Genomic DNA, 15,366 nt, shown 5'->3' with positions numbered 1-15,366 from the left:
AAAAGTGATGTATACAACTAATTAAAAGGAAATTATATGTATTTCATTCAAATGTAATGTAATTCTACATTAGTAACATTATTAGTGCAGTTTGTGAATAGGAATGGGCTTAATCTTTTGTGTGTGAGTACACGCCCCTTCCTAATCCTCCCATCCCTCTCATAACCCCTCCTTACGATGCACAACCCCCACCTATTTTGTAGTAAGGGCTCCTACAGGGCATATTATCAAGCACGGCGTTAAAATTATCGCCGCTTTGGCGGCAGAAAACTGCAGCTAAAGCAGCGATAATGGGCTTGATAATCAGGCCTGGGCGTAGTGGGCGTAGTGGGGCTACGTGGAGCAGCGCGTAGTGTGCCCAAATCTACGCACACTTGCTCGCTCCGCGTAGCCCCAATACGCGCCGCCCGCCTCCCGCCCGCCCTCCTATTAAAATAATATAAAGTATGATAAAAAAATAAAATAGAATGACTTACCTGCAGTGCGGCGTCTACGGGGTTCCCTCTTCCTCGTTCACAACTTCTTTTCACAAATGCGTATGCGCGGACGCCCGCGCATGCGCATTTCTCGCAAGAAATGCGCATGCGCAGGCGTCCGCGCATGCACATTTGTGAAAAGAAGTTGTGAACTAGGAAGAGGGAGCCCCGGAGATGCCGCGCTACAGGTAAGTCATTCTATTTAATTTTTTTATCATACGTTATATTATTTTAAAAGGAGGGCGGGCGGGAGGCGGGTGGCGGGCGGCAGGCAGCTCTGCTTCGCCCTGGCGTGTGCGTAGCACTGCCTGCTACGCCTACTTCGAAAACTGAGAAGCAGGCAGCGCTATGTACACTCCGTGGGCGAAGCGGAGTGCTACGCCCGGGGTTATTGATAATATGCCGCAGAGAATTCCAATAGAAGCCCATGTTGACACCAGAACATGGGCTTCTATGGGAATTCTCAAGGGCATATTATCAAGACCATTATCGCCGCTTTAGCGGCAGTTTTCTGCCGCTAAAGCGGCGATAATTGTAACGCCGCTTCTTGATAATATGCCCCCTAGTTTTTTAACCCCCCCAATCCTGCCCACATTTGCTACTAAAAAGTAAACTTATATGTGTGGATTTTTCTATTGAAAATATTTGAGAGGTGAAGGTGGCGATTTATACCCATAGGATGGTGAATAGCATTTGTAGCACTATAGTGGTGCTACTAAACATACTACAAAAATCACTTTGAAAATTGGCCACTAATAAACAATTACACAAAAACATAATCTCTACTATATGACCTAGCCACTCATTTATTCATTCCCAAGCAAGACTTATTGGCTTTCTCAATGCTTATTTGAAGAAGGCGGTGACTACAGTTTTTTTCAGGATGGAGGGTATTATTATTTCTGTCTGGAAATCATGACTCTTGGAAGAGATTCAGAAGTAACCCTGACCATCTAAGCTTCCACGAACAGCCTAGTGAGATGATGGTCTTTAAATTTAACTTTCCCAATATTGCTTAATTATCTCCAGATGAACTGTCTGAAGCAAACATCTGCAGGTGTTGGAGAGTAGGAGGATATACCTGACACATTTTTGGGCAGCTTTTGACTGAAAACATGTAGCTATTCTTTTGCACCAATCTTATGAATCTTCCATCTGGTTGGTTACCAGGCTGTCTGTGATCAGATATTTTACTGTTTTTGAAGAAGGCCTGAAACTTATTAGGTGATGAAAAATGTTTGCCTTCCAACATGAGACTGTGGCTGCTTAAATGACCTAGTAGTACATTTTAAGAGGCCGTCTGTGTCCAGTTGTTTCTTTCAGATAATATTTCTTTTGCATTTGAGTCTCTGTCCAAAGTGACACTTGTTCAAGTCCTGTAAGCTGAATCATACACCATGGCACCGTGTGGTCTTGTTATCTTACCTTCTTCTTGAAGCACTTAAATGCAATGGGTCCCGGCAAGTTTTATTAAATAGCTTAATTCTATCTGTCTAGAATCCATTGACAATGTAGTAAATTCATGTATCATGGATTCAATAGAAGCAGCTGATATTCAACTCAAGTCTCATTTTAACACTACTAATTGACAGGTTTTGACAATAAATCAGTTTTGAAAGTCAAATTCTGAATCCAATAAGGAAAACATAAGACTATGTATAAAACGTTTCTTGGATAGCCGTGATACTAATACTGATGATACATTTCAAATCCAGCATGCACTCTTTCTCATGAGAGGGATGTTGAAGAAACCAATGAAGTTATCTGCAGCAAAAGAACTGGCAAAATATTTTGCAAGGGATTTATAAAGGCTTTCCATATGTCCATTAAAACCTGCTAGAAGCAGAAATACTCCAGCATTGCAAACAATAGGGTGAATCCAGTTGGTCAGGTTCATTAGAAACCCACCAGGGCTGGAAGGACTATAAATCAATGACATTGTAAACCTTATTTTGATCAGTAATATAGTTGAATTTTTGTCATTCATCTCTGAGACAGACGACAGGGGCCAAGTGGGGTTTAGTTAGGGTTAGGTAAACCTGCTGTATAATGGCCACCCTACAAAATGTTCTCTGATCCCCTCTGTCTCAAAATGGCATAACCTGTTGTCATCAAAATGGAGACCATATTACTCTACTCCAGATATAAAATTTATTGTGGAATAACATGCAAGCAAGATTAAAGTTGAATAAAATGTAGTAAATATCTTGGTAAGCCCCACCACTGATTGTGCTCTGATTAAGTCACATCTTATTGCTTAATTGTTTGGCCTACCCAGGTGGGTGGCAGTATGTATACCTACAGTCAATATTTGATCTCATAGTTTCTGATTAATGGGGTACGTTTCTTCATTTTGAGGATAGTGTTCATTAGGAAAGAAAGTTGGCATTGGACATTGTGTAACCTCACAGAAAAATGCAGTAAAGTGAAATAAATGCATGTGGACCCTCTGTGTGGCCCTGTCACACATCTAGTGATTTCAATCATGCCATCAAAAAGTGTCATCAGCAGCTTCTGGTTATTGAAGTCCCAGGCACAAGAGTTTGCTTCAGCTGTCGGGATTCATAAGATTCTAGCGCTGAAAGAAAAGTATAAAGACAAACACGATAAATAAATACGTTTTTAAAAAAGCTTTAAATATTTATTGAAACTATTGTGCTCTAGTATGTGATAACAGCACTGCAATTAGCAGGTCAACAATGTGATTAGCATAAATAAAAAACCATACGCAAAAAAGTTCTGTCATCGTAGCAGACAGCTGTGCCTTAGCCCACCCTCACTATAGAAACAAAGTGATATATTATAGATCTCTGGGATTAGTGGCGAACCCCAAAACTTGCATGCATAGATAGCTGTTCTACATCTCAGCTGGCGCCACCCTCTCGTTTTGGGACCTTTGCTCTGTGGGAATGTCTTCTCTCTGTGTGTTTTGAAAATGACGAGTCCTGGGTTATATGATAGAACGTATGTGTTCAGAAGCAGCAGCTGGGTTTCTCTATTATGTCTAGGTGCGTGTGTCCAACCACAGAGAACAACAAGAAGCAGTATTGTTTGCCCTTGCATGAGATGTTACGACAGAAAAAGAACAAAATACAAAAATATATACAGCCTGTGACAAAAACAAGCCTGATATTTTGTAATGTGTGCACAGCAAAAGTGGCCTACAACGTGCACAGTTAGGCTAACATAGGGAGAACAACAATGGGCTCCATAGTGAACACACAACATCCAAACTGTATGAGCAGGGGTTGGTTTTGAATGTATATCAAGTATGAAATAAGTATTCAGGGGATGAAGACAAATGTAAATCTTGGCCCTAGTGATAAGGACAACATAGAAGCGGAACTGAAGATTACTGCAAGTTCTTACCAGTTGTACACATTTACACATTTTAGAGAAACCTGCTAGTATGAGGCTCTTTTAGTGCTCTACGCTTACAGCAAACTACTACAAAGAGCCTAAAAGCTGCTAGCATTTACCAACACATTGTGTCTTATTAAAAAAAGGAAAGCTATGTCCAGAGATCTGTGTCCACATAGATATTCACCTAATACAGGGGGAGCTCTCTCCCCAGATAGAATTAACCAATTATGGGTGGGAATGTCTGTTCAGTATTAGGATTTAAGAGTCTCCACCTCTTACACGAGATGGTGGAGACTGTTAGGACAGAAACTTTGACTGTAAAGTTGCTAGTACTAACTTGATGAAAGAATTTGTGAAATGCCTATAGGCAGAGATCACCAAAGTATAGCTAGAGACCTCTGCCTCTGCTATAAAAAAAACTCAGATTGGAAGGTATAAGGAAATAGCATTCACCAACACACAGTTACATTTACCTTACTCACATTAAAATTGAACACTGTAAACAAATACATTCATCCCTCAGCCTGAGCTCTACCCTCTTCCACTTGGACTAGGTGAATGTGTGGACACCAGGAACCTGATCCAGACACCACGATCTTGTTGCAAAAATGATTTAACATGAAATATTTTACTTTTTCAGGCAAAGCATATACAAATATACTTTTTAAACATAACAAAATATTTTTGTTAATTTTTTCCTATGTGTTTTAATGTTCTTCCTTGACTCCATTAACTTCCATTGGCATGTCTTGCAGTATTACTGTTTGGTCATGTTTGATGGTTGAGTTACACCAAGGCGTACCTGGTGTAGATCTGAGCCTATTTTGTCACACGTATTAATATATTACTATTGCATTAGATGTAACTTTGGTGAATACCAAGGTCTTACTCTTTTGTGAAAGTGTTTTAATATTTGCATATCCCTGCCCTAACAGCTCACCTGTTTTGCATTAACTCCACCCATTTAGTAGTATATAGTGCTTATTTTCCTACCACTCAGCCTCATGCCGGAGAACTTCACACATAAGAGACTGGTAATCAGAGGCCTCCGCCTGAAGGTTAGAGAATATCATCTATGAATACCTAAAGTAGTACTACTGGAGCACTCAAAATTGCTTTCTTATATAATTCCACAATTTTCCATCAAATAACCAAATCGGGGGTAAATCCAAAGAAAGCTTTGTTTTCAGCAGTGATTTTTATCACTCAGTGCAGCGCAGCATTGTACATGAGGCAACGTTTGTGGTAGGTAGCCAAGTTTCTGACTAATGCCTAATACTTCCTTTGCTTTTTTTTTTTATAAAAGCCCATAACAAAACAAAATTACTATTGGGCAGATTTATAATAGAATGACAGTGGAAAATGTTTAGATTTTTCATAAAAGTGATATACCCTCTAATGGGGCGTTCTTTAACTGAGGAGACTTCTCTGACAGAATTCTTCTCCCTTGCTTGTCATTGAACTCTAGATCAGATCCAAAAACATTTTGATGACAATGTCTAATAAAGAATCCCCACTGAAGGTAAGAGTAGGGTTATTACTGACTCAGACTTTTACTCCTAGTCGAGCATGATAGACAATCTTGATGCCCTTTGCATGTTGATAGAGAAACACACTCAGAAAAGGCAACCTTTCTACACGTGCTTTGTCAACTTTTCAAAAGCCTTTGACCATGTCAACAGAAATTTTATGTGACATCTGTTGACATCATGGAATATCCTGGTTAATCGCCTGCGAGCATTACAGCTCCTGTACTCTCAAACCTGGGCAAAGATCAGCCTGGGGATGATCAAGGGCCTAACGCCACCAGTATCAACAGGACAATGTCTAAAACAAGGTTGAGTATTTGCCTCAACATTGTTCAACCTCTTAATTTCAGATTTGAGTAAAGCATTGGATGAGGCGAATTCACAAACCTCAAAATTGGGACAACAATCGCTGACGTCACTACCAGTCGCGGCTCCTCGAGGGAGTGCTGCGGGGCAGGGGGAGGGACAGGGTGGGGGGTAGTAAACTCCGGCATATGGCTGACCGGTGTTAAGTACATAAATAAATAAATAAAACAAATTACATTGCGTGCGCTGCGACGCAAATGGCGTTGCAGCACGCACAATGTAATTAATTTTATTTATTTATGTACTTAACTCCGGTTGGCCGTATGCTAGAGTTTACAACCCCCACCCTGCCCCTCCCCCGCCCCGCCCCACCGCACCGCAACACTCTCTCGAGGAGCCGCGACTGCTCACTACAATATGCAGACAATATAGTTCTCCTAAATGTAACCCCTATTGGCCTGCAAAACCTCCTGAACACAGTGACTCTTTATTAAGCAACAAATCAGGTGACAGGTAACTTAGACAAAACTAAAGTTGTCATCTTTGAAAATGGCCAAAAAAAGAAGGGAAAATGGTACATGGGAGGCAATACAGTAAAAGGAGTTCCAGCTACAAATGCATCGGTGTCTGGCTCAGTGAGCGCCACCCTCTCAGGGTCCATCTCAATACATTAAAGCCTCTCCTGGCTTCACTCAGCGCCGCCTTTCAAAAACTGCAAAGTAAATTTCCCACGCCAACTTGGAAGCCAATTCTGGCAGCAGGTAAATAAACACTGATCCCACTGCTATCTTATGGATCAGTGGCCTTCCTGGGAAAGCTAAGCCTATTTCTGAACTATGTCCAGAGTAAAGCCTTTCACCACATATTTCACTTCCCATAGAACACATCACCTGCACAAGTTCGCTGAGAGTTTGAGCAAGGGCTAGTACAGCAAAATGCCCATCTCAAATATCTGCCATCCTTAAGAATGGGCCTTACCTGGAAAGAAATTCAGGATAACAGTCAAACGAACTGTTGGGCCCATGCAAGAAGGAAGGCCTTAGAAGCGCTGGACTCGCGCCATCTCTGGGTAGCACACGTACCCCATAATGCTTTTAAACTCACAATGAACAAACAAACAAAGCTTTTATCGTGGGCGCAGGACAAACAACGCTTTCAAAAGAGTAAACCTCAAAACACATGAATCAGCAACTCCACAGAGCTGTCTTTTTTTGATCTATCCAAGGTTTCTACAAATCAATATTTTTGCTGCTAAGATTCGGCCTCTCGCCAAGGAAGGATGCGCCGCCGCCGTGGGACCCAGAAGCTAGCGACGCTGTCAGGCAGGCTGTGTCAGGGGCTGGCAGCATCTTCTGTGCACATGCCCCAATCTTCAATCTGCACTAAAAAGCTTCTATGTCATCTTTTTCTTTCTAACGGAGTAAAAACATGCCTTCATGCCCTGCTTTTCTGCTTGCAAGCTCCGAGTGCCCAAGTAATAGCTTGCCGGGAAAAACGTACCATCATTTTTGCGGAGAAGGTAATTAAAGTAGGTGCACAGCCTATCTCGAAAACGCTTAAACACTCCCCACCCTCCATCTGCGCTTTCCAGGCAATAGGACTCTTTGTATGGTTAGCACCATTAAGGACAATTACTGAAGAGGTCTTCTAACTCTTGTGTGCTTTGTTTCTTATATCTGTTTTTACAGCTGTAAAGTGTTCTTTTATTACCCCAAAATGCTCTCCATCCATCATTTGCATTGTTTCATGTACTGGTAATTTTACTTTTGTATATGTTCCTTCTGGCCAGCATTAAGCTAATATCTACTTAAGTGAAAAGCAGAATGAGCTACATTCTTATAAACTTTATGTGCGTTTTTATTAATTTAAGGATTTAATAACGATAATTTTACTTTCCAGGTGTATGGTATTTAAATGCCGATGCAGGAAAAAATATCCAACTTCATTTTCAAGCATTCGATCTTGAAAACATTTATGATGTTGTTGAAGTCAGAGATGGCAAAGGAGACAACGCTCTCTTTTTAGGCAAGTATTTCATCTTCCTTTTGAGGGACAATAATTAATTCAATTGAATAAACTGTGCATTTGGGAAGGAAACTATTTGGTAGGTCACACTTGTGAGTTGATTGATTTTTAGGAGCACAGTAGGGCAGCTGCTTCTAAAATCACTCTGTAGTGGTGTGTTGAGATCTTAGGAGAAAGGAACTCGCCCATTTGACACAGCAGCAGTTAAAATACAATATTTCATTGTCAGTGCCGAACAGTATTTTTTCATTTAAATGGCTTCCTTTTTAAATGCACAATGGGTAATGTGGGACTCTTGGTAAAACGAGCATTAATTCTTTCTTGACCTTTTCTCCACCTCAATGTGCTGCACATTATGAAAAAGAGGATCAATGAACGGCTGAGTGATTCCGTTAGTGATGGTAATTATACACTGCCAAGTAAAGTGTGGGTAGCATTTTGATTCATCGTGGAAATTATAATATTTAAAAATAAGTGTTATTTCATCTCAAAACACGCGGTACTGTAGCGTTATGTTATTGCTGAAAACTCTTCCATGTCGTGAAATTCATCCACTAGGGATGTTATAATTTGGACACATCACGTGCCAGCTGCGGTGATGCAATAATCAAGGAAGAACCCTTGGCATGCTCATCACAGGAAGTGCAAAGACAGAGGTGGCGATTATGCACACTAAAATGGAATTCAGGAAGACAATGATCGAAAAGCACACATATATTGACAAAAAAACTAAACATAAGGTGATTGTTAAAATACATGTTAAACATTAAAGAGGGAGAGGCCCCGCGGAGTTCTCATTCATATTCAAATATGCGGTGAGCTACCGATCTAGTGGGGCATATTATCAAGAGAATTTTCGGCCGAAAAGCGGCGATAATTCGATCGCAGTATCAACAAGGGCACGCTAACGCGTGTTTCCTTGAGTAAGCAGCCCTTTAAACTCCACTTTGCATGTCAGCCATGAATATCGCTAATGACATGCAAAGTAGGCGTACCCTTACATTTCTCCCTTGAAATCTGCACTGACACGGCAGCGCAATATTATCTAGCCTCAAGAAAACCCGCGATGCGATAAAATAAACCGCGCTAACCGGTTATCGCGGGTTTGTAACGCCTGGTCAGAAACTGACTTAGCCATACTTTTAACGGCAGGTGGATTGTACGGCTGAGGCAATGGCACATATCATCAAGGAAACGCGATAAATATCGCATTTCCTGCTTAGCGCGATTCTGTCTCAAGCCGCTATCGCAGGATTTAATCGCTGTGGAGATATGCATTGATAATAATGCGATATCTTGGCGATTAAATCCGGCGATACACGGCGTTAAACAGAAATATATGATAATATGCCCCTTGTGCAAGTGCTTTAGCACATCAACAGGAGTGTGAAATGCTATATAAATCCAATTGCGAAATTGAAAGTCACCTAGTGCATGAGCCATATTGGTATCATGTCTTAAACTCCGAATATGAGTTAGGTTGAAAGTGTATTCGAGTGGGAGACCTTTCTCCCAGAGCATGAGATATTTTGTAGAAAGTCTACCTGGTAAAATTCCGTAAAGATCTGTCAGAGGATGAGGGATCAATCACAGCCTAGACCCTGAGGGTCAACTCCTACTTTCTGTAGCATGTTGGAGAGACTCGTGTCTCAGTAACTTCTTATTTATGAATGACTTGCTGTTAGAAAACGAGGCAATATGTGTGAGGCCTGCACAAATAACATGTCACCTTTGTCTTTCCTGGGACCAAACACCCTATTGTAGTGCTTGACTCTCAAAGGGTAGCTTTGCAGAACAGTCTAGGGCTTACTCAAGGGAGGTGGTGTGGGCTAGTACTCGCCATTTACCAGTATGCAGAAATAACACTCAATAATTGATTGTCAAGTCTGTACTTTGCTTTATAAAAGAAAGAGTACATTTATTAAACACACACACCACTTAATACTATGCACCAATTTACAAATATACATAAGCTGTTGCAATTACTTTGTGACATTGCATAACATCCCCACCCCTCCCGCCGGGGGCGTGGGGTCTAGTACTACCACTCCCATGTATGCACATCATCTTGCCCCCTAAAGAGGGGTTGGCACAACCTGGAGCGAGGCTGGCACCATCTCAGGGGCGACCCACCCCATCATCTCAACAACCATTAAAAATAGGCACACCTGCCTTGGGGACACATAACCCTGACTGAGCATCTCATACTGTCCATACAGTATGCACCTCTACATCTTAGTGGCTAACAGTCTGGGTTGTTCCTCCCCTAACGCAGTTGCAAGAATACATGTTTGGGCATCACTTTAAATTAGGTACTTATCATAGCTGATAACAGTTGTAATGCATTTCAATCACAGCCCCTAAAAGGCAGCACAGTTAAAATCACAGGATTAAGCAGATAAAGTCAGACACCCTAGCAGGAATGTCTGGCAACATAACCCCACTTTGCTTATGAATTCACATTACACATGTGACTTACAGTCCCAACAATAAAAATTTTTAAAACAGTAGATGCACCCTTGTGCAAATCCACTATCCACCTCTAGGGGGAATCACCCCATTGACCTTTCCCTCTGTAGTGAAGTCTCAAGCGTCAACTGTCAGCTCCAGAACTAAAGTTTCAGCGTTGATGAAGCTTTGTAAACCAGGGCTCACCCTTGTGGGGTTCCTTCTTGTAGGTCCCCCAGAAACTGAGGGTGGGACTTTTCATCTTCCGGCTGGGGGAGCCTGCGCTGCTCCTTCAACAAAGGGGGGTGACCCGCTCCTCTGGGGATCACTTTTCACCCCTACGCACTGCAGTCCCCATGCCTTGCAAGGCATTATTGCGCGATTGGTGAGCGAAGTGCACATATTAGAACAGCGGTTCTCCTGCTGTGTCGGGGAGAGCCGCGCAGTCTGTTCCTGTGGCCTGGTGCCACATCCACCCTTCGTTGGGGGTCCGGTCCCACCAGGACCCCTGCTGCCCACCGCTCACTTGTTCCGGCTAGGGGAGCCCACCCCTGGCCGCTGTTCCCTCTGTTTCGGGGGCCTGGTCCCACCCGGGCACCCCGCCTTCCGTCCTCATTGGGGAGCTGCTCGGAGACCCCACCCTCGGTGGCTCCCACCCGCTCCCCGACTGGCCAGCACCCTTGCGAGCTGCCGCAGGAGCTGGCACCTCTCTTCTGGTATGCCCGCTCCTGCGGGCACACGAGAGGACTCCTGCCGGGGGACAGCGACGCCGCTCCCCTGGCCTTCTCCCTCACGTCAGGGCCGGGAATCGCGCCCAGGAGCCTGAGCCAGCTTCACAGGGAGTGCTGTAGGCCTTTGCGTCGGGGCCCAGAGTTGCGGTCCCGGGCCCCTGGGGAATCTTCACGGGGAGCGTGACGGTGCTCCCCAGCTTGTCTTCAGCCACGAGAGGGGACGCTCGATGGCACGCCCCCCCTCCACTTCACCACCATCATCGGGCCTGGAGTTGGGGTCCCGGGCCCCTGAGCTTTCTTCGAAGGGGGCGCAACGGCGCTCCCCCTCTCCCGATGTCTTCGGGGGCTTGGGTGGGCTCCTGGTGCCCCTCACGGGCCATTTCATGGGTAGCGAGACAGCACTCCCCCACTTTACTTCTTCTGGGGGCAGCCCCCGGGACCTGACCAAACACAGCTCACACCTAGGCTTGCCTGCCTTTTGTTACCCTAGATAGTTTGGAACCAAATCCAGGAGAGGGGAAAGGTTAGACTAAGAGGGCATCTCCCACTCACAGTCTGGCACTGAGATTAAAAGTAGCACCTTCAGAACCTCTCATCAGAAAAACCTCTGGACCCATAGAAGATTCAAAAGAAGGACTGACCTGCTGTCTAAAGAAGGAAGATTGAGCCTGTTTACCATGAAGCCAAGCTTCCAAGCAGTGACTGCAAGGGTCAGTTGGATGACCTCCTGTTTGAGCTATAGGGACACTACAAGCTTCCAGAGGCCTCCCTGTAACTGCCCAGCTGCCCAGTACTAAAATAACCTGCCTGTGCCTTGCTGGAGTGAGCCCTGATCACAAAGAGATGCCCTCCTGGTCTGTACCCATGGGTGGCATCAGAGTGTACTCCTCCTGCGGCAACGGTAAAGATGTTTGGGCTCTGCACAACTGTAAAATGAACTCTCTGTGCTGAGAAACTACAGCCTGTGACGACCATCACAGCAAAGCATCCGTGATACCTACACTTCTTGCTGACAGTGACAGTCCACGATGAACTATCAAGGTGCTGCAACAGTGATTCCTGCACTTCCTGCCAACAGCAACAGTCCACATTGATTGTCAAAGCAACATTTCTGCTATGCCTGGCTCTTTGCTCTACGACACGACTGCCCATGATGCCCGACCTTCTCACAGCATCCACCTATGTAAACAGCCACTCTTTGCGTGGACTTGAAAAGGAAGCTACTTAATGGGAATAACGTGGTTCCTATATGTGACTCATGCACTATTGTGGTCATCTTGAACTTTTGACTTTCCCCTGTTCTAGTACAATCAGATAACCGCGAAAGGTGCTTTGTGCTTTTTGGTTCTATTTTCACCGAAACCTTTAAAAATTCATATGTCTGGTTCTAATGATTGGGTTTTGTTGTTCTGGTGTTAATTTTGCTCTATTTTTCTAATATGGTTTGGGATTTTTCTTACTTGTGTTTTCACTTTATTTCTTTTTCAGTGCTGCATAAATACTTTACAGATTGCCTCCAGGTGAAGCCTGACCCTTTAGTGCTAAGCTACTAGAGGGTTAAGCGCCAATTTATTTAGTGACTTTTGTGGCTTCCCCTGACATGACGTGTTTATTATTTAAGTGGGGCTTTCAATCTCTCAACTAAAAACGTAGGCCCTCATTACTATGTTGCCTCTGACCGACACCATTTCGATAAGGGAACCGCCAAACAATAGGTCGGTGATTCCGCACACGTGATTACAATGTGACCACACATGGTGCAGTCGCAAACTCCCATTAGGGTGCGGCAGGCAAAAACTGCCTGCAGCTCAAGCTCCCATTGAAAAATGGGAGTTTGTAAAAATCCCTGTTCTATGTGGCAGGCACCTCATGGTGCCTGCCACACAGTGCAGACATTTTCAGACCCTGTACCCTAAGCGGAGGGCCAGGGGGTAAGCAGGCACTGCTAGGGCCCGCCAATGTCACGTTCTGACAGTCTCTCCATGTTGGAAATGCCAAGGCTGTCAGAAACCGATGTCATAATCCCGACGGTGGAGCCGAGCCTGGCTCCACCGTCATTGAAGGGATTACAATTCCACTCCGACCGCCGTAATCAAAATACGGCAGTCTGAGGGATAGCTCAGGATCTCCGCACAACACCTTAATCAGGTCCCTAGTCTCTTACAATTCCTTAGCCTCAACCCAACTGAGGCTAGCTTAACAGTAGCATAGTGACTGATAACCTAATAGTTGAAAAAATACCTCAGTGTGTGAAGATAAAGACAGCATCATTGAACTACCCCTACAATCTATCTGTGGGGAAAACAGAAGTTCTTTGTTTGGACCACCCCTGAATAATGCTTGTTACTTAATGAGTGCTTCATAAAGCAGGCTAGTATTTCCCCAACCAAAGGCTATTAGTCTGGCCAAAGGTGATAGCATTGTTCAATACTTGAACAGGATAATATTACCTTCCATCCAACTAACAATTTTCCTTTCTTCCACTGAAGTACTGTCATGGCTGTTACTTCAGCATGTAGTTCCATACGTTCATTTGGACGTTTTGTGAATGACATTCAGTAATAAAATAAAAGTAGTGAACAACAGTCCTGTTACTACATGGGCTAACCACCCAGCCACTCACAAACCGAGTCGTGCAATGTAGATCTAGGATCCTGTGCAAAACATTAGGAACCCCTCTAGAAGCTCACCAACACTCCACACATGACATCAAATGGTCGGTGCTTTTTGTGGCTATTCAGGAATAAACAGGGTGGAGAAATGTAACCTTTACAACTTTGAACTGTGACTAAACTTATTGCAAAATACCACACTCGTGAGCAAGGCCTTAATAGACAGGACAAGTTATGGTCACTGATACAAATGTAGAAGTTCTCCTCCAGTAGCTTAGCTGTGTAGACGGTGTTTGTGACAAGCCTTTGACTCCTCTTTTAATTGTATATGAGATTGTATATGTTTAATTATTAGCTACGTGCACTGCAAATTCTATGAGTGATAGAAGTAATCATGTTTCTATCTGTGCACACAACCTTGTACCAAAATATTCAGTATTTTGCGTTCTCGATTTAAATTTTCATTTTGAAATTTTGCTTTACACAATAACACAGTTTTGTTGTACAAGCATATTTGTTCTCACTTTCACATGTTCTACATTTTTAATATATCTCGATCATTTTAAATATAAGGAATATACTTTTTTTGCTTCCCCCACCGGATCTTATAACTTTTACAACTGGTGCACCCTGTATTTAAACCCTTTATATAAACCTTGTCTTCACTATTGGACACAAGAGATCAGTTCCCTTTATGCCAACATGTTATATGGATCATTGGACATTACACCACTGCGAGTCAGTGCGGCCAGCCTCGGCCCACCCTCCTACACTGCCAATAAAAAGCAAACTTCGCTCTTAATTGTGTTTGCCACACTGTATCACCATATTTCCAGAATAGGTAACGCACAGCTTCCGTCTGCCACGACATGACCCCTGTACCGGACGTGCACTGGCCAACAGCATCATTCAAATTGTTTTACTATACATGCCGTCTTATATGCAGGTTTGAACTTGTGTGCCCCTGTCGAGACTATTGCATTTGGCATTACAGAAAATAGATATATTCACATTTGCCCTCTTTACATGTCTAAACGACTCAACACTCAGTAAACCTCTTGGCAACATGATGCCTGGACAAAGCCACCTCATAATACTTTTTATGCTGCGTTCTAGTCCTCTGCCATATATTAAGTGAGGCGTAAGTCCTATACACCTGACAGGTGATGTCCACTTGCGACTTTTCTTCTGCACCAGTTCTGAAAACACCGCGGTTTGAGGATCGCGGCTGTGACCCAAGCCTAACGACTACTTGCCCATCTGTTCTAGCTGCATCCCACTCTGACAAATGTGAGTGTATATTTGGATATAACTAATACACGGCACCCCCCACCCCCCTTTTTTGTCATGACAAATCCTCGCTTCCCTCTTTCAGTTTTTATTTAGAGCGCTATCCTTTGCAGCCATGCTCCTAGGGCGCTATTCACCCGGGTGGAATTCCCTGAGCTCCCCAAGTGTTTACTTCCTACGTGGTGGACAGTTATCCCATTCTGAGCTCTGTATCGAGGTACAGACCGAACACAATCTCACACAGGCTACTACTAGGTAACCTTAAGTAGTGACTGTAACGCGTAAGTTGTTCTCATAACCTGCCGCAGCTATATACGTCATGGTTAATCACATCATTAGCCTGTGCCAATGTTTTAAATTCATTGCTGAGCAGCACCTCCAACTACGATTATCCAAGACCCCCATCAATTATAGACATGTATGACTAGAGAGATGGTAAGTGCAGCTCCGTGTTTACACCTATTTTACTCTAACCACATTAGTCAAGCTGTCAATGGCAGATTAAATATGCACCGATGTTTCCATGCATGCGGATCTTCACCCAAGGCCTCTTATCTCCACACCCTTCATAGATTTTCTTTAAAAT

At 43.6% G+C, this 15,366-nt stretch overlaps 1 protein-coding gene across 2 annotated transcripts in view; it reads left to right on the top strand.

Moving 5' to 3' along the window:
• Positions 1–15,366, top strand: part of TMPRSS15 (transmembrane serine protease 15) — a 1,488,231-nt gene that overhangs the window by 817,142 nt on the left and 655,723 nt on the right. For both annotated transcript variants that reach the window (XM_085623059.1, XM_085623060.1), the window contains exon 16: positions 7,574–7,699. In XM_085623059.1, coding sequence (XP_085479185.1) covers positions 7,574–7,699 — 126 coding nt within the window. The remainder of the gene's footprint in view (positions 1–7,573; positions 7,700–15,366) is intronic.

The sequence above is a fragment of the Triturus cristatus genome, chromosome 8 (assembly GCF_964204655.1).
Source record: "Triturus cristatus chromosome 8, aTriCri1.1, whole genome shotgun sequence".
Taxonomy (NCBI): domain Eukaryota; kingdom Metazoa; phylum Chordata; class Amphibia; order Caudata; family Salamandridae; genus Triturus; species Triturus cristatus.
This window is presented reverse-complemented; position numbering and strand designations above follow the sequence as displayed.